Source organism: Trichosurus vulpecula, chromosome 9, assembly GCF_011100635.1.
Source record: "Trichosurus vulpecula isolate mTriVul1 chromosome 9, mTriVul1.pri, whole genome shotgun sequence".
Classification (NCBI taxonomy): Eukaryota; Metazoa; Chordata; class Mammalia; order Diprotodontia; family Phalangeridae; genus Trichosurus; species Trichosurus vulpecula.
This window is the reverse complement of record NC_050581.1, coordinates 13534891-13562191: the sequence shown is the minus strand read 5'-3', so window position 1 is coordinate 13562191 and position 27301 is coordinate 13534891. Positions and strand designations below refer to the sequence as shown.

Below are 27301 nucleotides of genomic sequence, written 5' to 3'. Positions count from 1 at the left end.
GAGAGCGGGCCCCAGATGAGGGGCTAGGGTGACCATTTCAGGGTTCCTCCGGCTCCATCAGCCTCCCTGGGCCAGCGCTAAGTGGCCTCTCCCCTGCGGATGGGGACCGGGGCGTCGTTCGAAGCCGAGGCCGAACGACAGACAAGCTCCTTCTTCCCAGGCTCCCCAGCTCGTGCTCGGCCCACAGTCACCGAGGCTGCCGAGCGCCGAGAGCCGAGCGGCGGCGGAACGTTGGAGCCGAGACCCGCGCGTGGAGCCGAGAGTCTCTGGGGGAAGGACCCACCGCGTAGTCACTGCCCGGCAACGGGCGGAAATAGGGCTCCTGGCAGGAGGCGCGGAAGTTACCGGGCAAGGGCAGGCCATCCCGGCGGCGCTGCTCGGGGCCCCGCGGAGCCGCCGCCTGCAGCCCGAGGGTTCGGCCCCGGCCCCGGGAAGCCGGTGTGTACAGGTCTCCGAGCAAGGCGGGCCGGGGCGGGCACGAGCGGAGGGGAAGCCCCGGGCCCTGGGCCGCACGCGCGTGGCGGGGAGCATTTGGGGGCTAAGCTAGTTCCTGGGGAGGGGAGGGGAGGGGAGAGGAAGGAGGCGGAGGTCGCGCCGGCGCATTGGGGGCGGCTCGGGGCCGTGCCGGGCTTGGGAGCGGGGACCCCGGAGCAAGAGGCTTGGGGACTGGGCGCCGGGACGGGTCGGGAAAGGCCTCCGGCCGTCCTGGTCTGCCACCGATTGGCTCTGTGACCTTGGAGGCTGGGTGGGAAGAATTTGGGACTTGGGAGCTTGGGGTTTGAGTTCCGGCTCTGCCACTTACTATCCGTGTCGTCTTAGACGAGTCTCTTCCCTTTCCTGGAGCTCCGATTTCTGGCGCATAAAATGTAGGGTGTTGGACCAGATCTAGGGTTACCAAAGTATTTTGTTCTGCAAACCCTTTTCAACAATTAAAAAAAAAACAACTTACAATAATAACTTCTGTCCTCCCCCAAAATTTGCGTTTTGAATATATATATATATATATATATATATAATAAATAGTAAATATTATATACAATATTATATATATAATAGAATACATATAAGATTCGTTAATCTAATCATCTAATCATATGTGTATGGTATATAATTATATGTATACAGTTTTAAAATATACATTTTATTACACCAATAATTATGAAAGTTCTAAATATTAAATTATAAAGCTAATTTTAAAATAGCTACAAATATTTTATGTGAGATTTTCTGTAAAAATTAACCTAGAAAAACTTATTATTGGCAATACATAATATTAAATTTATTTTACAAATTTTGTTGATTATAAGTAATATTTTAATGAAATCAGTTACAACTTGATATCTAACATGATAATCATGTTATTCGTCATGCCCAGCTCTTCTCGATCTCATTTGGGTTTTTCTTGGCAAAGACACTGGAGTGGTTTGCCTTTTCCTTCCCCAGCTCATTTTGCAAATGAGGAAACGGAGACAAACAGGGTTAAGTGACTTGCCCAAGGTGACTCCAGGCAGTACACTCTGTCCATTTTGCCACCTAGTAATCATACATAAACTTAGTTTTGATGGTAGACTTTTTATTTGAACAAAGGTTTGCAATATTTGGCTCAATACCAAAGGGGGGGGATATATTTTTAAGATACTTAGGTAATTATTTACTGTGCAGTGATGGAATTTTTAGTGTGAATCCTTTGCTTGGACCATAGCTGCAAACCCCTAGGAAGTTTTCAAACTACTAAATGGGAACCCCTGGACTAGGTGATCATTAAGGCCCCTTCCAACTCCAGCACTGTCAGAATTACAGGGACTTCAGAGTCTTTCTGGCCCAACACATACCTGACAATGGCTTCTGCTTTAAACACCTCCAAGACAGTGTGCTGTAGAGGAGAGGAGTCAAACACACAGTCCTTAGGCCATATTGGCCTGCAACACTCCGCAAGTGTAATCAGGAAGTATTTAACAAGACAAAAATACATAGATGGTGTTAATATGTGGTTTTCTAAGATAATGTACAGCCAGAAGGGTTTCTCTTTGAGTTGGACACCACTGTCTTGAGCAAGTTTCAGAGTTTAATAATAATAACACTTATACAGCACTTACTATGTGCCTGACACTGTGCTAAGGGCTTCAGAATTATTATCTCCATTCATTCTGAGCTGAATTTTTTAAAAAGTTTTTGTTGATGCTTGCCTTACTCTGCATCAGTTCGTGCTCATTAGTTCATGAGCCTTCCCATACTTCTCTACATTTTCCATTAATGTTCTGTTACATTCATGTACCAGTTTGTTTAGGCTTCCATAATCAGTGGATGTCTACTTTGTTTCCAGTTCTGTGCTATCACAAAAAGGACTGCTTATAAATATTTTAGTATATATAGGGAATTTCTTCTTATCCAAGGTCTCTTTGAGGTATAAGCCTAGTAATGGAATAGCTGGGTCAAAGGGTATGGACATTTTAGTCACTTTATTCGCATAATTCCAAACTGATTTTGAAAGTAGTTCTATTGATTCACAGTTCCTCCAACAATGCACTACTGGGCCTATAACCCAACTACAATCCTTCTATAACATTGACTGGTCCTGTCTTTTTTGTTATTTTTGCTGATTTGTGGGGCTGAGGTTGTTTCAGCATTGTTTCACTTTGGACTTTTATTAGTAGTAATTTGTAGCATACTTTCCTGTGGTTGTTAATAGTTTGTAAGTCTTCTTGTTTGTTAATAGTCATTGATCACTTTTCTACTGGGGAATGGATTTTGATATACATTCATTTGAGAGAGAGAGAGAGAAAGAGAGAGAGAGAGAGAGAGAGAGAGAGAGAGAGAGAGAGTGTGTGTGTGTGTGTGTACAAATTGTTTATACAAGGTATCCCAAAAGTCTTAGTGCAGTCTTAAGCCTTAATAACTTAGCTTTAAACTTTAAACTTCACCAAGATTTTTGGCACACTCTGTATTATCTTGAATTCTAAATCCTTATCAGAGAAATTGGGCAAGGATATTCTCCCCGCCCCCCCCAATTCAACAACTTCCCTTCTTATCCTAGGTGAGTTAATTTGGTGTGTGCAGGAGCTTTTCAGTTCAATGTAATCTTAGTTCTCTTTTTTCTTTAGTAATTGCCTATCTTGCTTAAGAATGCACCTCCTTCAGGTAGCTGTGAAAGGTATATGATCTATTTCTAATTTTTTTTATAGTAAGATCTTTAATACTAAGATTACACATCCAAAAAAAATTTGATTCTTTTTATGGAGACAGGGAAGATCAAAATACCAATTCAGAAGAGGACAGCATTGACACTGTACCCACATCTGATACCTCAAAAGGGAATGTGAACTGGTCTCAAGATTACACATCCATTTAGAAAATATTGTGGAATATGCAGTAGTTTAAGTTACTGATCCAAGCTTAATTTCTTCCAGACTGCGTTCCAGTTTTCGCTGCAGCTTTTTACCAAGTAGGGAGTTTTTTGCTAAGTAATTTTTGTTTGCTGCTTTATTGAACTCTGGCTTGTTGAGTTCCTGATTCTTCCTTGTGTAGTCCATCCAGAGCAGAATTTAAGCTAGGATTGACACTTGAATGAACCCTCATGGTCTCCTCAGGATTGATTGGATGACCTCTAAGGCCCTTAACATAACATTCTCTTAAGTTGAAGTAGGTGAGTGATGAGTGAAATGTGTGATTCAGTCCCTCTCCTTCAGCAAGGAGAATACCAAGTTTCTGCAGGAGAAGAAATAAGAATCAAAAGATACCATCAGGTATGAACCCAAAGAATTTGTGGCTTTGCTGGTGTGAATTTGCAGAGCTTGAAGGGTCCTTTAGAAAGACTTGTCATGTTATTGTGCAGCCTGATTTGAGGCAACTCCAACCCTGTTCAGTAGGGGGAGCTCAATTCTCTGTACTCTAATTACCTTGCTGTAGGGTAAAGTAGGAAAGTTACTTAGTTCCAATGGCAGTATGAGAAAAAAAATTATGGCTAGAACACACATCCCCAATGAACTCTCATGTGAATGTTGTGTAAGTCACATTACTCATAATTGAGGTGTTGACTTGGAAGCAAATGATTCTAAAACCTAGTACCAGTTGGTAGAGAAAATGAAGTCTCGTGTGAGCAGAAAGCCAAAGTTTGACAAGAGTTTAGTAGCAACAACCCCTTGTAGATCGCACTTAATTTTCCTATGTGATGAGTCAGTTCCCTTTGAGCCATTGACAGATGGTATAAAGACATGTTTGCTTTCTCTCCCTTCCTCCCCACCACCCCATCTAAAATTGCAAAGTTTTAAAAATAGATAATACCATAATAGTTCTTCTAGCCTTGAAGTGCCCAACATTAATGGAATATATTTTACTGTAGACTTTTGCCCCAGTAGAGTGTAAGCTTCTCAAAGGAGGGAATGTTTCTTTTTTGTCTATACACCCCAGCACTTAGCACCAATACATTACACATGGTAGGCACTGCATAAGTCTTTGGTAAATTGAAGTTTTTTGTTTAGATCCACAGTTATAGGGCCCATTGTGACAGCTTTAGCCCAAATGCAAAATTTGTCATTTAACTCTAGGTCTGAGATAGCTGGTTACTGAAGGAAAAGTTTCAGGTCTTGATTTTGAGGCAGTAACCTGAAGTGTTGTCTATGCTTCATCGTTCACAAACCTGGCCATTAGGAATAAAGTAGTCCAGACTGTGTGACTTTCCTGTAGTTAATTTTTGTTCCTTAGTCTCCTGCTTTTGCCATCTGAAGACAGGTTGAGCTTGAAGTTTATTCTTTTACAGCCTTGATTTTAAGCTTCTCTAATACCAGTAGGTCAGATTTTTAAGTTAGTTTACTTTGTGGAGTACCTTTTCAAACTATTCTTCAAAACTGGGCATGACATATTGGATACAAGTTAGTTATATTCATTCAGTAAAGTACATAAATACAGAATGTTATTTTCTTCCCAGAGTAATAGGAGAGGGGGCAAATTGTGGTTTAGAGAATAATAATTTTTTTTAAACCACATGATTATTGGGAATAAACTTTTATTTATATTAAGTCAAGAAGGGCAGTTAACAGTGAAGCTTACCTAAAAGCCTAGTGGTACTCATTATTGTGTTAGTTGATAACTGGCTCCCTCCTGAGTATTTGTTTCTCTGAGGTGCTGGGGCTGGAGTAGAAGGTGTAGGAAAACTCTTCCTGGTTTTGTAAGGTTAACCTTTTTCTTGTGGTTGTGTTTGTGGACGGCTCTCATGGGAAGCAGTTGTTTGGATTGTGAAAGGGGTTGATTGAGCTTTTTCTTATGCAAAGAGAGCCTGGATTTTTTTCAAAGTAGACTTTCAGAAATGTTCCTTACTGTTGTTTATTGATTTTTGTTTGTGTTACTGATTTATGGTAATGTTAAGGGTTTTTTTTAACTCATTTCATTTTTTACCAAGATTATTGCACTAACTTCTCATTCTCTCCTTCCAGTGGTTTTGTTTTATTTTGTTTTTTAACTATTTTCTTCCATCTCCGGGCTCCTTCTGCCCAGACACAGACTTACTAGGGGCAGGAGTGGCGGGGGAGGGTTGGAAAGGGGAGCTAGCGAGTAATAGTGAGAATTATTTAGCTTTATTTATTTATTTCTCTGTCGTGCTGGAGGAGTTGGAAAACTGCTAGTGATTTGTAAGGTAATTTTTCTTATAGTTGTGTTTGGTGGGTGGCCCAAGGGAAGCTGTCCAAGGGGCAGTGATTGAGGTCGGGCTTTACTTGACACTTGTGTAGTTAAACTTTGTGTAATAGACACACACACACACACACACATACACGTACACATACACACATACATATACATATACACACATGTGTGTATGTATGTGTGTGCATACATACATATATATATATATACATGTATAATAAAATAGTTGAAATAGTTTCAGAGACTGTAGCTGGAAAGGGAAAAGAAAATCAAGAAAACTTTTCTGTCTTTATGGTATATAGTTTCTGTACTTGAACTATCTACCTCACAAGGTTATTTTAAGACATTTTGCAAAGTCTAAAGCATTATATAAATGCTGTGATTATTATAAATGTGAACAATTTTTGCTATTACTAAATATTTCTTCCTTAAACTGTCTAGGATTATACGTCCACTTTTGACCCCTAAATTCCTTCTGTGGTCTATTTTCTCTATAGACATAAAGATCTTTCATTAACAGGTATGGAAAATGCCCCTTAATGCCATGCAGTATTAGACTAAGTTGGATTTTTTATTTGTTAAATGAAAATTTTTCTATTTTTTCCAATTATGTATAATAATAATTTTTAACATTCATTTTTAAAAATTGAGTTCCAAATTCTCTCCCTCCTTTCCTTCCCCTCTCCTTGAGCAGGCAAGCAATTTTACATAGATTATACATGTGCAGTCAGTCATACAAAACATCTTTCCATATTTGTCATGTTGTGAAAGAAAACCCCAAGAAAAATAAAGTTTAAAAAAAGAAGTATGCTCCACCTGTATTCAGACTCCATCACTTCTTTCTCTGGAAGTTGATAGCACTTTTTATCATATGTCCTTTGGAATTGTCTTGGGTCTTTGTATTCCTGAGAATAGCTAAGTCATTCATAGTATAATATTGCTGTTACTAGGTTGGAATTTTTAAAGTGACTGTTTACAGATTACTTGTTATTCCTCACATTTATAACAGGGGCTTCACTTGAGACTCCGGAACTAGAGTTCTGAGTTCACTGCATACACACACACACACACACACACACACACACACACATACATACATATGCTATACAAACACCTTTTAAAGCACATACCACAGTGTTCTCTCTAGTCGATAACATGAAACACAGGAGGTGATAGCCTCTTGCAACAGATTTGATGCCAAAACCTTCCCTCCCAGTATCAAAGAACTGAAAGATCCTCTGTGACCAGAAACTCTCCCTTGCCATAGTTGGCATCAGGTGCTTGGCTCTAAGTCATCAGAGGTGATCGTTGTGACCTTAGGCTCACCCCATTACCCCATCCTTTACAAGTATCATCTTTCCCCCCCAAAATCTGGCAGATAGTGTACCTCATTTAACTAAATTAACTGTCTACTGTTAAACTACAAAAGAAACTGAGAACAAGGTTGCTCTGCATGTTGTGTTTGTTTTTGTTTTTAATTGTCTCTCCTGTATCTATTTTCCAGGTGATTGATTTTTCCAATGACATATTTCACATTGTCTTCTATTTTTTTAAAGTATTATTTATTTATTTACTATTTTTAGTTTTCAGTTTGAATTACAAATTTTCTCCCCATTTCTATCCCCCCCACTCCAAGATGGCATATATTCTGATTGCCCCATACCCCAGTCAACCCTCCCTTCTGTCACCCCATTTCCCCCCCATCCCCTTTTCCCTTACTTTCTTGTAGGGTAAGATATATTTCTATGCCCTATTGCCTGTATATCTTATTTCCTAGTTGCATACAAAAACTTTTTTTTTGAACATCTGCTTTTAAAACTTTGAGTTCCAAATTCTCTCCCCTCTTCCCTCCCCACCCACTATCCCTAAGAAGGCAAGCAATTCAACATAGGCCACATGTGTATCATTATGCAAAACCCTTCCACAATACTCATGTTGTGAAAGACTAACTATATTTTGCTCCTTCCTATCCTATCCCCCTTTATTCCATTTTCTCCCTTGACCCTATCCCTTTTCAAAAGTGTTTGCTTTTGGTTACCTCCTCACCCTGTCAGCCCTCCCTTCTATCGTCACCCCTTTTTTATCTCCTTCCTCCTTCTTTCCTGTGGGGTAAGATACCCAAGTGAGTGTGTATGTTATTCCCCCCTCAGGTCAATTCTGATGAGAGCAAGATTCACTCATTCCCCCTCACCTGCCCCTCTTCCCTGCCAGCAGAACTGCTTTTTCTTGCCACTTTTTTTTGATGAGTTCTTTTTTTTTTTTATTTTTGGAGGGAGGAAGGTAGGGCAATTGGGGTTAAGTAACTTGCCCAAGGTCACACAGCTAGTAAGTGTGTCAAGTGTCTGAGGTCGAATTTGAACTCAGGTCCTCCTGATTCCAGGGCCGTTGCTCTACTCACTGTGCCACCTAGCTGCCCCTTCTTGCCACTTTTATGCAAGATAATTTACCCCATTCTATCTCTCCCTTTCTCCCTGTCTCAATATATTTCTCTCTCATCCCTTAATTTGATATTTTTTTTTTTAGATATCATCCCTTCATATTCAACTCACCCTGTGCCCTCTGTGTGTGTGTGTATCTATATCTATATTTATATCTATATATATGTATGTATGTATGTATGTATGTATATTCCCTTCAGCTACCCTAATACTGGGGTCTCATGAATTATATACATCATCTTTCCATGTAGGAATGTAAACAAAACATTTCAACTCTAGTAAGTCCCTTATGATTTTCTTGTTTACCTTTTCATGCTTCTCTTGATTCTTGTGTTTCAAAGTCAAATTTTCTATTCAGCTCTGGTCTTTTCACTGAGAAAGTTTGAAAGTCCTCTATTTTATTGAAAATCCATATTTTGCCTTGGAGAAGTTTTGCTGGGTAGGTGATTCTTGGTTTTAATCCTAGCTCCATTGACCTCCAGAATATCATATTCCAAGCCCTTTGATCCCTTAATGTAGAAGCTGCTAGATCTTGTATTATCCTGATTGTGTTTCCACAATACTCAAACTGTTTCTTTCTAGTTGCTTGCAGAATTTTCTCCTTGATCTGGGAGCTCTGGAATTTGGCGACAATATTCCTAGTTTTCTTTTGGGGATCTTGTAGGAGGGGATCCGTGGATTCTTTCAATTTCTATTTTACCCTCTGGCTATAGAATATCAGGGCAGTTCTCCTTGATAATTTCTTGAAAGATTATATCTAGGCTCTTTTTTTGATCATGGCTTTCAGGTAGTCCTAAATTATCTCTCCTAGATCTATTTTCCAGGTCAGTGGTTTTTCCAGTGAGATAGTTCACATTGTCTTCCATTTTTTCATTCCTTTGGTTCTGTTTTATAATATCTTGATTTCCCATAAAGTCACTAGCTTCTACTTGCTCCAGTATTTTCTTCAGTGGTCTTTTGGACCTCCTTTTCCATTTGGCTAATTCTGCCTTTCAAGGCATTCTTCTCCTCATTGGCTTTTTGGAGGTCTTTTGCCATTTGAGTTAGTCTGGTTTTTTTTAGACTCAGTTTTTCTTTTTTTTTTCTTCTTTTTTGGCAAGGCAATTGGGGTTAAGTGGCTTGCCCAAGGGCACACAGCTAGTACATGTGTCAAGTGTCTGAGGCTAGATTTGAACTCAGGTTCTCCTGACTCCAGGGCCAGTGCTTTACTCACTGTGCCACCTAGCTGCCCCTGAGTTAGTCTATTTTTTAAGGTGTTATTTTCTTCAGTATTTTTTTGGGTCTCCTTTAGCAAGTCATTGATTTGTTTTTCATATTTTTCTCTCCATCACTTTCATTTCTCTTCCCAGTTTTTCCTCTACTTCTCTAACTTGCTTTTCCAAATCCTTTTTGAGCTCTTCCATGGCCTGAGACCAGTTCATCTTTTTCTTGCAGGCTTTTGATGTAGGCTCTTTGACTTTGTTGACTTCTGGCTGTATGTTTTGGTCTTCTTTGTCACCAAAGAAAGACTCCAAAGTCTGAGTCTGAATCTGAGTCCGTTTTCACTGCCTGTTCATGTTCCTAGTGAAGTGCTTGACCCTTGAGCTTTTTGTTGGGGTACGACTACATGTAGAGTAGAGTGTGCTTTGTTCCAATCTTGAGGGGCTGTGCTGTTGTTTTCAGGGCTATTTCTACACAGCAAGGTCTGCCACACCAGCGCTCCTCCTCCCCCAAGAACCACCAACTTGGACCTGACTCAGATTTAAGCAGTCTCTGCACTGCCACTCTGATCCACCGCTGAATTCCTCCTACCAGGTAGGCCTGGGGCCGGAAGCAACTGCAGCTGTATCTCTGTAAGCAGCCTCAGAGCTGCACCACCTCCACTGCCCCTGGAGCGGCCGACCACGAACTGCTTTCACTCTGTCCCCGAAGTTTTTCCCACTAAGCTTCTCTGTTTCTTTTGGTGTTTGTGGGTTGAGATGTCTGGTAACTGCCACAGCTCACTGATTCAGGGTGCTATGGCCGGTGCTATGGCCTGTTCCTCCCAGCTCCTGGGTCTGGTTGGTCTGGGCGTGGCCCACTCTTGGTTCTGCTCTCCCCTGCTCCCAGCACAGTGTGATAGACCTTACCCAGCGACCATCCAAGCTGTCCTGGGCTGGAGCCCTGCTTCCCTCTGGTATTTCGTGGGTTCTGCAGTTGTTCAGAGCCATTTTTTATGGGTGTTTGGAGGGTCCTGAGAGAGAGCTTTAGGCAAGTCCCTGCTGTCCAGCTGCCATCTTGGCCCCGCCCCCACTCTGCACATTCTTAAAATACTGTATGTTTTTCCCCATATTTCTGTATCCCTCAAGAAGACTTCAGCTTAGGAGATTTGTAAGTTTCAGGTGAAAACAAGGAGCTATAGTGTTTTGCCATCAGAAGAGTCTCCCAGTGTGCGAACTCCCTCAGTCAGTATTTGTCAAATGCCTACTGTGTGCCAGGCATTGTGCTAGGTGCTAGAGAGAAAGGATACACATACACCCTCTAAGCAGAAAGTGAATAAATACATACACACAGACACATATGGTATTTAACTACAATATAACTTGGGAGGGAGAGCACTAGGAGTTGGGAGTATCATGTAAAAGATGATCCTTGAGCTGCATCTTAAAGGAAGAGAAGATGGATCCTATGAGATGAAGGTAAAGGTGGAAGTGGGGGGCAGGGAAGCATATTTCCAGGAATGGAGGAGATGGCCAGTGCAAAGGCATGGAGATTCGAAATGAGGTGTCCTGTATAGGGAATAGAGGGAAGTCCATTTTGGCTAGATTGCAGGAATAGAACCAATATCCAATGAAGTTGGAAAGGTACGTTGTCTTGGACTTTGAAAGCTAAACCGAGGAATTAATACTTTATTTTAAAGGCAGTAGGGGGCAGGGCAGCTAGGTGGTGCAGTGAATAGAGCACCAGCCCTGGAATCAGGAGCACCTGAGTTCAGTCCAGCCTCAGACACTTGACACACTTACTAGCTGTGTGACCTTGGGCAAGTCACTTAACTCCAATTGCCCTGCCTTCCCCCTTCCAAAAAAGGCAATGGGAAGCCACTGGAGTTGACTAAGTAGAAGAATCACTTGGTCAGGTCTTTGCTTAAGGAAGATTACTTTGGCAGCAGTATATAGAATGGACTGGAGAGGTGTAAGACTTGTGGCAGGGAGACCCATGAGGAGACTATTGCAGTACTTTAGGTAAGAAGTGCTACGGTCCTGAACTAAGATGTGTAAGTAGAAAGAAGAGGTTGGATATGAGAGATACTGTGAAGGTAAAAATGCAAGATTTGGCAACTGACTAGAATTATAGGGTTAGGGAGAGTGAGAAGTTGAAGAAGAAGGGGAAAAGAGGAAGATCATGTTGAATGACCTCAATCTTCTCAGCAAAGTAAGATGTCCTTTGCTGGGGGTAGAAAGAGATTGAGTTGTAGAACGTTTGAGAAGGGAAGAAAAGGCTTGGAATAGCTCCTGTGGGGAGTGAGATAAAAAGTAATAAATTAGGGAGGAATAAAAGAACTACCTGGCTGCAGTGAGGCCCAGTGGAGGTTGGATAATGTAAAATTTTTAAAATTTTATTTTTTAATTAAGCATTTATTTGATAACATGAATTTGCAACACGCGCAGTTAGCATGATTGTCAGATTTATTCCAGCTATAGTGAATAGCATTGAAAGAGATAGGTGGTCAAATAATCTGGGGCTGAGGTTTTGTAAATTTCAAGCTGGCTTCTCTAGGACTGTATCAGAGTATTGATTTGAACCCAGTGACTATAAGCCTAGAACTTTCTCTACTGCTTCTACAAAGCAGCCTCTAAAAGGGTATTTTCTGATAATGAAATTCATCTGGAAGAATAAAAAGTTAAGAATATCAAGGATATTAATGAAAAAAATGTGAAGAAAGGTGGCTCCTTCCTACCAGATCTCAAACTGTATTATAAAGGAGTGATCATCAAAACAATCTGTTAGAGAGGTGGGTCAGTGGGATAGATTAGGTACATAATCACAGTAAGTGATGACCATAGTAATCTAATGTTTGATAAATACAAAGATCCCATCTCCTGGGGGACAAAAACTTCTGGGAAAACTAGAAAGCGGTTTGGCAGAAACTAGGTATAGACTGACATCTTACACTGATGAGGGCACAGTCTCTGGGAACCCCCTTTAACCTGGAGTACAGTCTTTGAGAGCCCCCTTGAACTGTCCTTGAATCTTCCAACTAGATCTGGCCTTTCCCTAAGGCCATAAGCCTTACTTTATCATTAGGCCTAAATCTCTACCTAGTCTCGCCCTTTATTGTCCAGCTACTTCCCACCCGTGATACTATCAGTTTCCATGCCTTCAGCTACTTCCAACCCTTAATTCCGTTCTCTTGGTTCTTGGACTCTGACCTCATCTCACCCTCCTTAGACTTCCTCCTCAAGACCCTCCCTAAACCCCTCCTCTAGTCACCCCAGACCACCCCTCAATCCCTCCTACAATCTTTGTGTATATAATCTCTGTCTTGCCTCCATGAAGGCGCTCAGGTTCAATCTAACTCAGCTCAGATTCAATCTAGTTCAGCTCAGATTGAATCTGTCCGGCTTGTGAAAACAGGCATCACAAAGGGTGGGATTTCTTAAGACAGCCCATTATGGTGAATAAACTTTCTCTTTTCCCTTGGCTGAGAAGGCTTGAGTCGAATTCTTTCGGCAGGACCCGGCATGTCGGTATTTTGGGGTCTCAAGCACCCCTAGAAACATGGTTCCATACAATCATCATTTTTCCTTTAACCTCTTCAACGCCATATACCAAGATAAGATCAAGATGGTTACATGATTTAGACATAAAGGGTGATACTAAAAGCAAATTGGGGAGGTATAGAATAATCTACCTGTCAGATCTATGGATAAGGGAAGAATTTATGACCAAACGAGATAAGGAGCATTACAGGATGTAAAATGGATAATTTTGACTCCATTAAATGAAAAAAGTTTTGCACGAAAAAAAAAAAAAACAAAAAACCAGGGCAGCCAAAATTAGAAGGAAAGCAGATAAATTGGGAGGTGGAATTTTATAAAAAGTTTCCCTGATAAAGACCTCATTTCTCAAATATATAGAGAACTGTGTTGAATTTGTAAGAATATAGGTCATTCTCCAATTGATAAATGGTCAAAGGATATGAACAGGCAGTTTTCAGATGAAGAAATCAAAGCTATCTATAGTCATGTGAAAAAATGCTCTAAATCATTATTTATTAGAGAATTGCAAATGAAAACAACTATGAGGTATCACCTCATGCCTAATGGATTGACTAGTATGACAGAAAAGGAAATTGACAAATGTTGGAGGGAATTTGAGAAAATTGAGACACTAATGCGCTATTGGATTTATGAACAGAGCCAGCCATTCTTGAGAGCAATTTGGAACTATGGTCAGAGGGCTGTAAAATGGTGCATACCTTTGACCTGGCAATGCCACTGCTAGGTCTGTATCCCAAAAAGATTTTAAAAAAAGAAAGAAAAGGACCCATATATACAAAAATATGTACCAAAAAAGAGCTCTTTTTGTGGTGGCAAAGAATTGGAAATTGAGGGGATGCCTATCATTTGGGTAATGGCTGAACAAATTATGGTATATGTTTGTGATAGAATACTATGCAGTACTTACAGGAATAAGAGATGAAGAGCAGGATACTTTCAGACAAACCTGGGAAGACTTACATGAACTGATACAAAGCAATGTGAGCATAATCAGGAGAACATTGTGCAAAAGTAACAGCGATATTGTAGCATGAACAACTGTGAATAACGTAGCAAACTATTAATCACTACTCCTGAGGTACTGACGTTCAAGTCTACGCAGAATCTACCAGTTGTGAGAAACGCGGCTTTGGGGATCTCTGGACTTCCTAGGCAGGGCCAAAGTCCCAGAGAAAGACCAAGTGGTAGCCCCTCCTTAATATGTGGGGATCACAGGGCCTCCTAGGGGTCAAACCCTAAGGAAGACCCAAGTGATGGCCCCTTAGGATGGCAGTAAGATCACAAGGCTCCCGAGACAGGGCCAGAAGTCCCATGTGACGTCCCCTTAAGAAGGTCGTGCAGACCACAGGGTTCCCCAAGAGAATCAGGAGTGGTCACCCTCTTAACACCACAGTGGGGAATCACAGGACACCCCAAGGCAAGATCCAGGGTTAAGCCCAAGAGGAGCTTCCACTGCTTATTGCTTCCCTTTACTTGACCTTAGGAAGATCCAGGTGATTTGCCCATTCTCACCCAAAGAACTCAAGACCAGAGTGGGCAGGGGGAGGTATTTTATCACATTCCTCAAGAGAGCAGGTGTAGTGTTCACTGGAACACTCACACTGATACAGCTGCAGGAGCAGGGGTAACCATTCCCTCCACTCATGCTAGAGTTACGGTTAGTTTACAATCTTTATTTTTTACACAGTTCTCCTAGGTTATACAGTTATACAGGTAGGATAATAAGGATACAGAAGCAAAAGTGAAGTTAATTAGATTTTCCTTGTCTTAGTTTAGGATTAAACTACATTCTTTTACTTCCCCTACTTTCCCTCTTAGGCCTGGATTCTTGACCAAGACCAGACCCTAGATAATCTTGAACTGGTTCAAGCGGTTTGGACTCTCTAATTCCCCTGACTGCCTTCTCAAAAAGCATGGGCATGCGTACAAGCCTCTGACCTCTCACCTGACCGACCTTGAGGCCTGGTTTCTGCTAAAGCTGGGGTGGGGGAAAGGGGGGAAGTATACCTTTAGTTCTGTGGAAACAAAACTCCTCCCATTTCTTACATACCTAATTGTATTATCTTGCTTACATAGCGTAAGAATAGCATTAGAGACTCTGTCAAATGCTTTATTAAAGTCTGGATAAACTATATCCCCTGGTCTGCCAATAGTAAGGTTTTTTGATGATGATGATGGTGATAACCAATATTTATGTATCACTTTAAAGTTTGCAAAGCACTCTATATATGTTATCTCTTGTGATCCTCACAGTAGGTACTCTTATTATCCCCACTTTTTTAGAGGAGGAAAGTGAGGCCAAGAGAAGTTAAGCAATTTGTGCAGGGTCACACAACTCGTAAGTGTCTGCAGCTAGGTTTGAATTCGAGTCTCTCTGACTCTAAGTCCATCAATCTGTCCACTGTGTCTCCTAGTTGTTGGCATCGCTTCCTTTTCTAGTAGGTCTTTAACCAAGTCTTTAATATATATTCTATGATTTTTCTGGTAATTGAAGTCAAGCTCACTGGCCTATAGTCTGCTGACTCTATTGTTTTGTTTTTTTTTTAAATTGGGACATTTATGTCTCTACAGACTTTAAAGAATCACTGGCCTTGGTTCAGCAATCACATCTGCCAATTCTTTCATTATGTAGTTTATATGGATGTAGTTTATATGGGCCAGGTGACTTGAAATTCTTAAGGTCATTTAAGTGTTCTATTATATTTCATATATGAACTCTTTGTTATTTTTCTGCCCTTTCAAATACAAAGATTGTTCTGCTTGGCAGAGAAAACAGAATCAACATAAGAGTTGATCCTCTCTTCTTTCTGTCTGTAGTCCTTTGTGATCATTCTATTAACCCTAAATAGCAGTTCCCTCCCTTCTTTGATCCTCTTTTTTCCAGTGTTGCTAGACAATTAGCTATATTTATCCTTCATTATTTACCCTTTCTTCCATCTTATGTGCATATCATCTTAAAATCTGAGTCAGTTGGTGAATTCTCTATTCACATTTATCTTTCTTTAGACAACTTATCCTCATTGTAATTACTGGAGTTTTTTTCCAATGTCATTTTTGAAAGCTTTTAATTTCTCCTGGGATGACTCCTATGTATCTTAGTCTGTGCGATCCTTTCTCTGAGCCCTTCGAAATCTGATTTCCAAAAGTCTTAGGTACATGTCAGATACAGTATTGCCTTGCCTTTCTCTTCTTCACTGTCACAAATCCTAAAATGGATCAATCAGCTTGTTTCCAGGATTCCATTATTTCTAGCCCTGCAACGTGTTTATTTTTATGTTGCTAAGCATCACACCCAAATAGCAGTACTCCTTGTTAGTTCTTCAACCTTTTGATGGATGAAATTATAATTAAGGCAAATCAACAAATTATTAGCTGTTCTGTTTTTGGCAGAGAAGGATCTCTAACAGATGTCTGTATAATTGGAATATCCCATCAGGGCCATTAAAGCTTTAGTGCCAGGCTTTTGATTTGTTTCTGAAACTCCTCACATATATCAATAACTATTATACAGAACAGAACATAAGTGTGTTATATGCCACTACTTCATATGTTAAAGGATTAAACTCATTCTGCTTGGCCCCAGCAAATAGAACCAGCGCCAATGGGTGAAAATTACGGAGAGGCTATTTTTGGCCCAATATAAGGAAGAATTTCTTAACAATCAGAGTTTCCAAACAACAGATTGAGATTCCTTAGAGATAGGGAATTCCTTGTCAAGAGTGGTCTTCATATGAAAGCTAGATAGCCACTGGTTGGGGAGATCAAAGGCAAGGACTAATACTTCAGGTAGAACTGGACTAGGCCTCTAGTGACCCTTCTAATCTAAGTTGCTTTTGTAATACTGGAAAAATTAGGAACCCCTGAGAAACCCCTAGCTACTGACAAGCACCCCCAGAAAGAATGGACTCAGATCTCTTCGGCATTTAGCAGATATCCCTGGGGCTCTGTGACTCTTCCAAGGAATGTCAATAGATAGGACCATCCCACTGAAGGATAACCTGGCAGACCCTTTCTGTCTAGCAGATATCCCTGGGGCTCCATGACTCCAGGAAGGAATGTCAATGAGATTTTCCCACCTAACGATAACCTGGCTGAATCTTTTGATCACCCAGGACCTTTGTTCCTGTTCCCTCCACCCTGTGACCTGGCCTGTAGTTTCCAGGAGATAATTAACCCCACATGTCCTATATAAGTCACACCATCACCCCAACACGGGGCCATTGATTCGGGTAGCAAGACCCCGATGGCTGCCGGCTAATAAATTCTCCATTTAAAACTTACTCTGTGGCGTGTCTCACTCGCTTCTGGTACAACACTGATGCTGTGCCCAGTCTCAGCAGAATATGGGCTTTGAAGGGTTGGGTCTTTTTTTTTAACATAGCATTAATATAGTTCTCAACATTCTCTTGAGTTCATCCCTCTTGTGATCAAGGACATATATGTGCAAAACAGGTAAAATAATAGTGTAGTTTGTGGCAGTGAAACAGAGAGCAGCTTAGTGGCTCTTACAGATTTGAAGCACAGTTGTTTCTAATCAGTTGTTAAATAGCCACAGATGTGGATGTTCCTAATATTGTTACTGACAGTGATTACCATCCATATGCTTAACTGGTTCTTTGAAAAGATAAATCGCTTGACCAACAATCCTTTCTTTCCAAATTGTATGCCTACAAGTAATATTTTTTAAACTCTCATCTTAAAAGCTCCAAAGCCTTGAGAAACAAACACTAATACTAATAATAATTCTGTTACATACTATTTTGGGGTTTTACAAAGCACTTTCCTCACAATAACCTTGTGAGGTAGGCATTGCAAGAATTGTGAAAAATCAATTTGGAAAACCTTGTAGGTTTTTAAAAAATATTGTTGTTTCTAAGAAATCACTATTTGGAGAGGATTAAACCTTCTTTTTCTGTGAAGGCAAATCAGATTCTCAGGTGGGCCACCTCTTGTAAATTAGAAAGAAACAACAACAAAAAAGAGTGCTTCATTTCCTGACTTTGATTCCATGTTTAACTGTCAGGTCATCTTAATAGACGAAGACCAGAGCAATCGTTGGATTGATATTCAAGACCTATTTTTTTCGTTTCCCATTGTTTTCTAAAGCCCAAATACCCTATACTCCTGCCAAACTTTCCACTAGATGATGGCTGAGGTCTTTTGCAGCTCTGCCATTTTATGATCCTATTTGTTCTTCACATTCTCTGTGATTACAATATCCTTTTCCACTTCTTGAAGTCCTACCCATTCTCCCTAAGATCCATTCAATCAGTTTGCTTTTATTAAACATTTACTACATAAATATGCCAGATACTGGAAAAGACAAAAAGAGGCTCTTCCCTCAAGTAGCTCACATTCTAATGGAGGAGACAAACATGAAGATAACTAGGTATGTATAAGATGTTTACAGAGTATATAGAAATTAATTTCAGTGGAAAGGTATTAGCAAGTGGGAGGCTTGGGAGAGGGCTCCTACAGAAAGCAGGATTGGAGCTGAGCCTTAAAGGAAGCCAGGGAACCTAAACAAGTGGTGAGAAGAGAGAGCATTCCAAGAATGAGGGAGAGAGAGTACAAAGGTGCAGAGACAGAAAATGAGGTGCTGTGTGCAAGCAGGCCGGTGTGTCTGTTGTAGAGTTTGTGAAGGGGAGTAACGGATAAGACTTGAAGTACAGGAAATGGCCAGGTTGTGACGGGCATTAAATGCCAAAAGAGAGGCTTTTTTATTTGATCCTGAAGTAATAGGGAGCCACTGGAGCTCACTGAGTAGGTGTGCCATGGTCAGGGGTACACTTTGGATCGGAGGGAGGAGAGACATGATGCAGAGACCAATAAGAAGTTTATTACAAGCAGGAAGGTCAACTAAGAGGCTGTTGCAGTTGCTCAGGCAAAGGCAATAAGGGCCTGAACTAGTGGGTGGTTGATGTGTGAGTGGAGACAAAGGGACATATATGAGGAACATGGTGAAGGTAGAAACAACGTAAAGCAACAGATTGGATATGTAGGTGCGTGAGAATGAGGATTTGAATGACACTAGCTGCAAGCCTGAGTAAATGGGAGGGTAGTGCTGCCCTCAATAGTAATAGAAAAAAGAAATGAAGAAAAAAGTAAAAATAAATAAAATTTTAAATGGTGAGCCCCCAGGATTGGGGGACTAAGGATTGGGTTTCCTAGGGAAAGGCAAATAGTCCAGGTTGGAAATAGAGCTGATCAGGGTAGGATCAAGCCTGTGAGTAATTCCCTGACTTTAAGCCCAGGAAAATTAGAGAGAGACTCAGTCTTAAAAAAAAAATTAACTGTTAAAAATAAACAGTTTTGATCACAAAATTAAAAAATTTTTGCACAAATAAAACCAGTGCTGCAAAATTAAGAGAAGCTGAAAAATGAGGGAAAAAAAATCTTTGCAACTAGTTTCTCTGATAAAAGTCTGTTTCTAAGATATATAGAAAATTTATTCACATTTATAAGAATAATAGCCAATCTTCAACTGATATTCAAAGGATTTGAACAGGCAGTTTTCAGAGGAAGAAATCCAAGCTCTCAATAGCTAAATGAAAAAAGTGTTCTAAATCACTAATAATTAGAGAAATGTACATCACCTAGAATCCATCAGATTGGCAAAGTTGACAAAAATGGAAAATGACAAATGTTTTTGGGGCTGTGGTGATACATATACATAATGCATTGTAGGTGAAAGTATGAACTGGGTCAGCCATTCAGGAAAACAATTTGGAACTGTGCCCCAAAAGCTATTAAACTACATATACCTTTTGGCCCAGCAATACCACTGCTAGGTCTATAAACTCCAAAAAGACAGTAGCTAGCATTTATATAGTACATTAAAGTTGCTAAATGCTTTATGAACATCTCATTTAATCCTTGCAACAACTCTGGGAGATAGGTGCTATTTTTATCCCCATTTTACAAATAAGAAAACTGAGAACAAGAGAGCTTATGTGACTTGCCCAGAATCACACAGCTAGTAAATGTTTGAGGTGGAATTTGAATTGAGGTCTTCCTGACTGCAGATCCAGTGCTTTATCCACTGTGCCACCTGTTTCTGATCAAAGAAAGGAAAAGTACCCAAGCACACAAAAATATTTATAGCAGCTCTTTTTGTGGTGGTAAAGGATTGGAAACTAAGGGGGTGCCCATCAGTTAGGGAACTATTGAACATGTTATGGGATACGAATGTGATAGAATACTATTATGCCTCAAGAAATAATGAAGGAGATGGTTTCAGAGAAACCTAGAAAGACTTGTATAAGTTTATCTCAGCTACTAAACTTTAAGCTCCATGAAGGTAGGGATAAGACTGTGACTTATCTTGCATGCAGGAGGCACTGTTGAATACATAAATGAACTGCAAAGCAGAAACATTTTTGTGATCAAAACAAAGTTCCATGAAATGTTTTAAACCAAGTAAAATTCATATTATTTGTACTTGCCCAGATCATACAAGTCACAACCTTTCTCAGCTTCTGTTTCTTCTCAGGCTCCTTTAAATTCGAAATCTGTAGTCCTTTGACGTGATCATCTCTTACTTATTGAGACATAGCTAAAGATCAGCTTTTGAAAAGGTAAAAATGATGGACATTTTGCTTTGTTTTTAAACTATTTAGGTAAACAAATTTCATGGAATTTTATTCTTATACTCTGCACTGCCTTTTCTATTATCACTCTCCCCCACCCCCACAAGATACATGGAATCCTGTGTCAAAGTCTAATCTACAGGAAATAGGAGTCAAAAATTACAGCTCCTACCTACTCTCGGGAAATTCCAAACAAACCTCCTGTGAGCCTTGGAACTCACTTGTTAGGAAGAGGGAAGGCCTAGGGAAGCAGAGTTCAAGATCATTTATAATTCAATCATTGCAACTGCTCAAGACAGTTCTTTCTACTGCTAAAAGGTCAAATTGAGGATAGAGCGAGGACTTGAACCCAGGTCTCTTAACTCATAGTCTATTGCTTTTCCCACTACACCACACAGTTCTAAACTGATCTCAGATAAGTTTTGAGGTCAAAGTTATTCAGTTGCTTGAGTAGGATGTTAACCATAAATTGCCACTGAAATATAGGCATAGGTATCCTGTGGGTATTTGAGAAAATAATAGTCCTTCCCAGAGTACTATCTGCTAGGATATAAGTGGAATGTTTATATTTATGAAATTTAGCAAATACTTTAGCTTTTTATCAGGGAACATGTCTACCTCCTAACAAATCAACTCAATAGATGTTTGCTAAGCAGGTGCCCCTGGAGTACCGATACTCCTACAGGAGCTAGAAAACCTCTTTGTCCAGCAGATCTCTCTTCTATGTACTGAATGATTTTTCTTTCTGATCACATTTTACTATTTAAATTTGGAACTTTCTTATCTTCTTGGTTGTGTTCCCTCACTCTCCCTCTATTTCTTTTTGAACCCCCCTCATTGCTCTTCGGCTCAGTGATATTAAAGCAGTCATAAAAATTCCTTGCCTCATTTTTCTTAGTTTTGAAAAAGAAATATGAGCCGTGCAGTGTACCACAGCCACCTCATAGGGTAGTGAATTATTCAATTCACTCATTCAATTCCCTAAAATCTACCAAAGTAACTTGGGCACATTGGCTAGCTATGGCAACAACTCAGTGTGGTTAATAACCCAGATCCCTTGTCAGGTGTAGTCTTCACATGGAAATATATCAGTGTCTCTACATGTTCTACCTGTGCATTTGCTCTCTGGAGAATAGAGCATCACCTAAAGCTGTTGGAGAAGTCTAGAGGGACCACACCTGCGAAAGTTGGTCAGTTCTGGCAAGTCTTGATTTCTCCAGCATGACATTACCCAAAACCTCTCTAAGATGGAAGATGCCCTTTAGGCCTTATCCTGGGATTATTTCAAGATTTTAAATCGATCAGAACCTAGCTGCAAGCCGCCACTTCTACCATTAATTTAAATATAAGTTGTCCAAGAACACTAATAATCTCCAGCACACGGAGAAGAGAGAGTTTAATTTTAAGACCCTAGACATCTCACACTTCCCTTTGGCTTTCGTAACTATTATTGTTTTACTTTGGAAGCTATTTTTTTCCCTCATGACTTTGGGAGAGGGATCTGAGTTTCACTTTGTTTTCTTTTTCAGGATTCCCATCATGGTGCTCAAGATCTTCTTCCCTTCTTGCTGTTCCTCTGCAGACAGTGGCCTTTTGATTGGCCGGTGGATCCCAGAACAGAACTCTGTGGTTATCTTAGCTGTCATTCACTTCCCTTTCATTCCTTTCCAAGTAAAGCAGTACCTCTCTGACATACAGAAGGTGAGCCAGGTAGAGATTGTTGTGCTGGGCACTTGGTGTAACAACAAGCAGGAGAAGGAAGAGAGCCTGGGCAAATTCTTAGATGACCTGGGCACCATTTTTTCTCATGAGCCTTGGCTCCAACTTAGCAAAGAGAAAGGAAGTAAGTTCTGGAGCTGCCACATCCTTTCCAGACAAACAGGCACCCCCAAAGAAGACCAGATCATTTTGATCTATTATGACCAGCGCAAAGCCATGCTATCCCAATTGCATCCCCCTGAAATGTCTCTGGATAACCAGCCAGGGCTTGTCACTGCTCGTGATGCTTCAAAATTTACAGCTGTGTTTGACACAGTGGCCAGAAGTGAGGTGCTGTTCCTGACAGACAGGTACGACGATGGGCCCATCAAACTGAGCCACTGGCAGTCGGAGGGTGTGGAGGCCAGCATCATTGTGGAACTGGCAAAGCAGGCGTCTGTGCCTGTGTGCATGCTGCTGACGTTCTTGCTTTCCCTTGTCTCTGGACTTTGTAGAAGCAGGTAAGCAACTCTAATTGTTTCCCTTTTATCATCCTTGCACTAGGTTTGTGAAGCACCAGAATACAGTAAATGGACAGGTGTTGGTCAAAGTATGCGAGTAGATTCCAGCACTTATCTTATGATGCTAATGCTAAGATATGTCGTCTGTATGAAGAAGAAAGGGCAGATGCCAGAGAGGCAGATGATAACACAAGACTTGTCTCATGGTGGAGTTCTATCTTGTAGTTCTATGGTAATGGAGCAGCCATAGAGTGGCCCTGGGTGGCAGTGAAAAGCGCCCTAGACGTGGAAGACCAGAGCTCAAGTCCCAGTGTTGCAGAGTGCTCGAGTTCTCTGAGATCATGGACAGTGGACGACTCTTTCCTTTTCTGAACCTTGGTTTCCTCCTCTGTAAAATAGTAATGATAACATTTGTACTAACTACTTCACAAGATTATTGTGAAGATCATATTCAATAAGATGTGCGTGCTCTGTGTATAGTAGGTGCTTGATAAATGCTTCCTCATTCATATAAGAATAAATTTTCGGCAGGCACAGTTGTTAAGGAATGGATAGGACTAGAGGTCATGTACTCTGCTGCCAAAAGCAAGTAGAGAAGGAGATCTAGATGGAAGTTGCCACACTAGCTACATGGCATAACAATAAACAGGAGAAGGGGAAGAATTTTCACTAAACCCTTCGTTTCACAAATGGGGAAAGTGAGGCACAGAGTCATTAAGTGATTTGCCAAGATCACAAAGCTAGCTGGGGGCAGAGCCAGGACTGGACTGGAAGTCTTCTGAGCCCTAGTCTAGTGCTCTTATCACTGTACTTCTCTCCTTCCAGAGCTTAGGCCTGACTAGTTTCCAGAGAACAAGCATACTGGTCATATCAAGTGATGGCTGTAATTCTGAATGCTATGTAGATATTTTGGAAGTGTTCCCTAAACTTGCCTATCTCTTATATAGTAAAAATGTCTTCTGTACTTTACTATCGTCTAAAGCCACACCGGAATTCTGGACTATCAAACTGATAGTGTGGCATAATGGGCAATCTGGAAGCACAGGAGTTCTCGGACACGTATGCACATGTACCTGCATATGTGTGTGTACTCACACAAACCAGGATGACTAAGCAGTGAGGTAACATTTCATGTATTCCTGGCAGTGACTGACTGATCATCTTCATAAGTAGGGTGGTATTGAATGCTTATAGAATTAGGCATTGAGAATATATTCGACATGTCTCTTTCTCTAGGAGCTTGTCATTTAAGATGGCTTAAAGTATGTGCCAAATACAGTGAATACATCAACAAATGCGTACTGCTTGGCATTAATACATGTTGATCACTTCAGTGAGCCAGGCCTCTTAGGAAGACTCTTAAGGGAAGAATACTATGGTGCAGTTACTCTCTTACTGTTTCCCATTTGGGAGCTGGAGTTTGACTTTCCTGCTGTTGGAGGTGAATTTGGTTTTTGTTTGTGTGGTTCTCACAACAGGCTCCTTTCTTTTATACGGATAATCCCTTTTCATCATTCAACACACATTTTTAAGCACGTGTTACATGTACTATGGCTTAGTACTTAGATCTCTTAGGGTAGATATAGGGATAATTAATGCACACAATTAACTTGCCTTCAAGGAGCTTGCCATATTGTGTAGGGAGGAAGGAGAATAAGGTGTGTATATATACATGTATACATGTGTGTATATGTCCATACATTAGATATACACATACATCCACATACGTGGGGTGTGTGTGTGTGTAAATGAAAATAATATAAATGAAAATAATGGCAGCTACATTAGAGGATTGTAAAGTTCTCCGAAATGGGTTGGAGAGAGGGCTTCCCACTGAGAGGCTCGGAGGTTTCCTGGAGGATACAGCATTTAAGTTGGGCCTTCAAAGATGGGTAGGATGTCAGCAAGCAGATTTGGAAAAGGCATTTCAGGAATAGGGTATAAGGCCCAAAGGTCAGAGGTAAGGAGGTGAAGCATATGTCTGGGTTGGAGCATAGAGTATATAAAGGGGAGTAGTATGAAAAGTCTGGAAAGATAAGTTAGAGCCAGACTATGGGAGAAGGACAACAGATAATTCTGTCCTTATTTTACCTTCTGCCAACCTCTTCTCATTGTCTTCCTGTACCTAAAGTAGGATTTCCCAGGCAATCAAAAGGAATCATTTAATATTGCATACAGGAAACACAACAAAAGATAATTGAGAATAAAACTGGAGAAGAAAATTCAGGGTGAATACACACACACGTATATAGATATATCTAACATATTTATATATATGTGTACACACACACACACACACACACACACATAATTTTTTTTAATACTCCTCCCCATAATGAGAACTGTCATGTTAGGGGAAGAACTTTCCCTAGGAAAGTTACAGAAGCAGCTTTCATTAGAACATTTTAATCAAGGGGGAATCAAAAGGTCCAGGAAGATATACTGTAGATAATTTCCCACACAAAGAAAGCCCTTGGGTATAGGACTGAATAAATTTTAGAGTCATTTCCATCTCTCTGGATGTTTAAAGGACTCCTAATTACTATAACTGATGAGTGCACCTGGCGCCACCTGGTGGAGAACAGTTGTAATTGCAGAATATTTCCAACAATCAAGTTGCTTTGGGGCTTGTGTAACCTAAGGGAGACAGACAAAATTATATGATTAACATGGCTTGCATCCAGTTGAAAAGAATCCTTCTAACTAGCCTCTGTGCCAACATGCTGCCTTAAACCAGTGTCAGGCCGGCAGAGAGTGCAGAAGATGATTGGTGAGAATTTCTTGAATTGGATATGTGATTTCATTGGTATAGGGAATTCCCAAGATGGTCACACCCTCTATCAATGCAGATCATTACCATCTTTGAAATATTCAGTCTTGGAGAGTTGCCTGGGCCACTGAAAAGTTACATGACTTGAGTAGGGTTGTAGAGCCAGTATGTGTCAAAGTAGGGTCTTGAACTCACTCAGGTCTTTCTGACTCAAGGGAAGCTTTCTCTCCATGTCACCACATTGCTCCCTCTCTCCCAAAATTGGATTAAATTCTGAGCTCCTTTGAGTAATTATGGATCTTAGGAGGCTTTTCAGCATTCCACAATTTGATGCAATCAGGACAACATAATCCACAAATAAGCAAGTAGCAAAGCACCCCTAGGTGGCATGGTAGATGGAGGCCTGGAATCAGGAAACCTGGTTTCAAATCCAGCCTCAGACACTTACTAGCTGTGTAACCCTGGGCAAGGCACTTCACCTCTGTATCAGCTTCCTCAACTGTAAAGTGGGGATAATAGTAGCACCTACTTCCCAGGGTTGTTGTGAGGATCAAATGAGGTAATATCTGTAAAGGGTTTAACACAGTGCCTGGCACATGGGAAGCACTTAATAAATGCTTGTTTCCTTCCTTCCCTGGGGAAGAGGGGAGGTGGGGAGACAGGTGTAATGTTAAGCCTGGTGAGACTTTTTTTTTTTACTGTTTTCTCTTTTAGAATGCTAAACTAATCAAGTGCCTTTGATTAAGTCTCACTAGGTGAAAAGCCCCAGGCCCACACCCTTTTGCTAACTAGGTATGAAGCCCCAGACCCACACCCTTTTGCTGATTAGGCATGAAGCCTTGGGGCCCTAAGAAGAGTATATAAACTCAGATGTTAGCATTTTGTTTGGGGCCCTCACTCACTGGAAGAGTGTTGATGTGGAGACTCTGGGTGGCCACTGGAGGCCCCCCTGCGCCCCCACCTTGAAGAAAACCCAGATGTTGGTACTTCTCTTTTTGGTAACTATGTGTATGATGTCTTGATCAGACAAAGCCTGTCTGTTGAATTGTGTTATTTGATCTGTTGATATTTTCAGTTTGTAATTTCTATTTGTATTTGCTCTGAAGTTCAGGGTGATGGCTTTTCCCCCTGAACTAAATGAATGATATATGTATGTTTGATTAAAGTGAGATTGTTAACCCCTTAAAGTTGCTTTCCTTAGAAAAGCAGATCAAAGAACCTGTGCTGGCAGCTCTTGTTGCTGGTCTTGTTGTGTCTTACACCTCAGCAGCAGCTGCAAGCCACATTGTTGCTACAACAGGAGGCATCATCTGCCAAGCAAGTCAAATCACCACCAACTCGAACACCATCTCCCCACAAGTCCTGAGACAGCCCAAGAACCTAAACCCAAGAGTCTTGAGTGCTCTCCACACCCCCAGACCTGCTGCCAGCCCCATACCCAACACCGAGGACAAAAATCATTGTGGAGAGGGGGCCTTCCTCACCACCATCACCAGCAGCATCTACTGACCAATTGCCACCAATGGGCAGATAAGCACAAGAACCCAGGGAGTGATAGCAGCCCCCAGACTGCTAGTCTTGACTATAGCTAGAATCTAGGGAAACTCCTGCTGTGGAGATAGGCCAGCCATCCCAACAGCTGCCACCTACAGAGCAGGTAAGCCAGCCTCGTGAAGCAGTAGTCAAACCACCACCATCTCTCCCCCCTCAGACCCTGATGGAGGCAGCCCAGGGTCCAGAACCCAAGAGCCTTGGCAACAGCCATGCTTCTAGTCCAGGCCTCCAGTGTAGCCTGGAAACTGCCCCTGTAGTTGCTGCTACTTGAAGACCCAGAAAAGAAAGCTCTTGTCACCAGAGCCCTTGGCACCAGCAAATGGTTCAACATCAGAAACTGATATAATTTTAATTG

The 27301-nt window shown here is 41.0% G+C and overlaps 1 protein-coding gene across 1 annotated transcript in view; it reads left to right on the top strand.

Annotated features, from left to right (window-relative positions):
• The first annotated feature begins 264 nt into the window (after positions 1-264).
• PIGQ (phosphatidylinositol glycan anchor biosynthesis class Q) overlaps positions 265-27301 on the top strand; it is a 64119-nt gene continuing 37082 nt past the window's right edge. Inside the window, exons 1-2 of the mRNA XM_036738780.1 lie at positions 265-438; positions 21933-22622. Coding sequence (XP_036594675.1) covers positions 21943-22622 — 680 coding nt within the window. The 5' untranslated portion in view covers positions 265-438; positions 21933-21942. The remainder of the gene's footprint in view (positions 439-21932; positions 22623-27301) is intronic.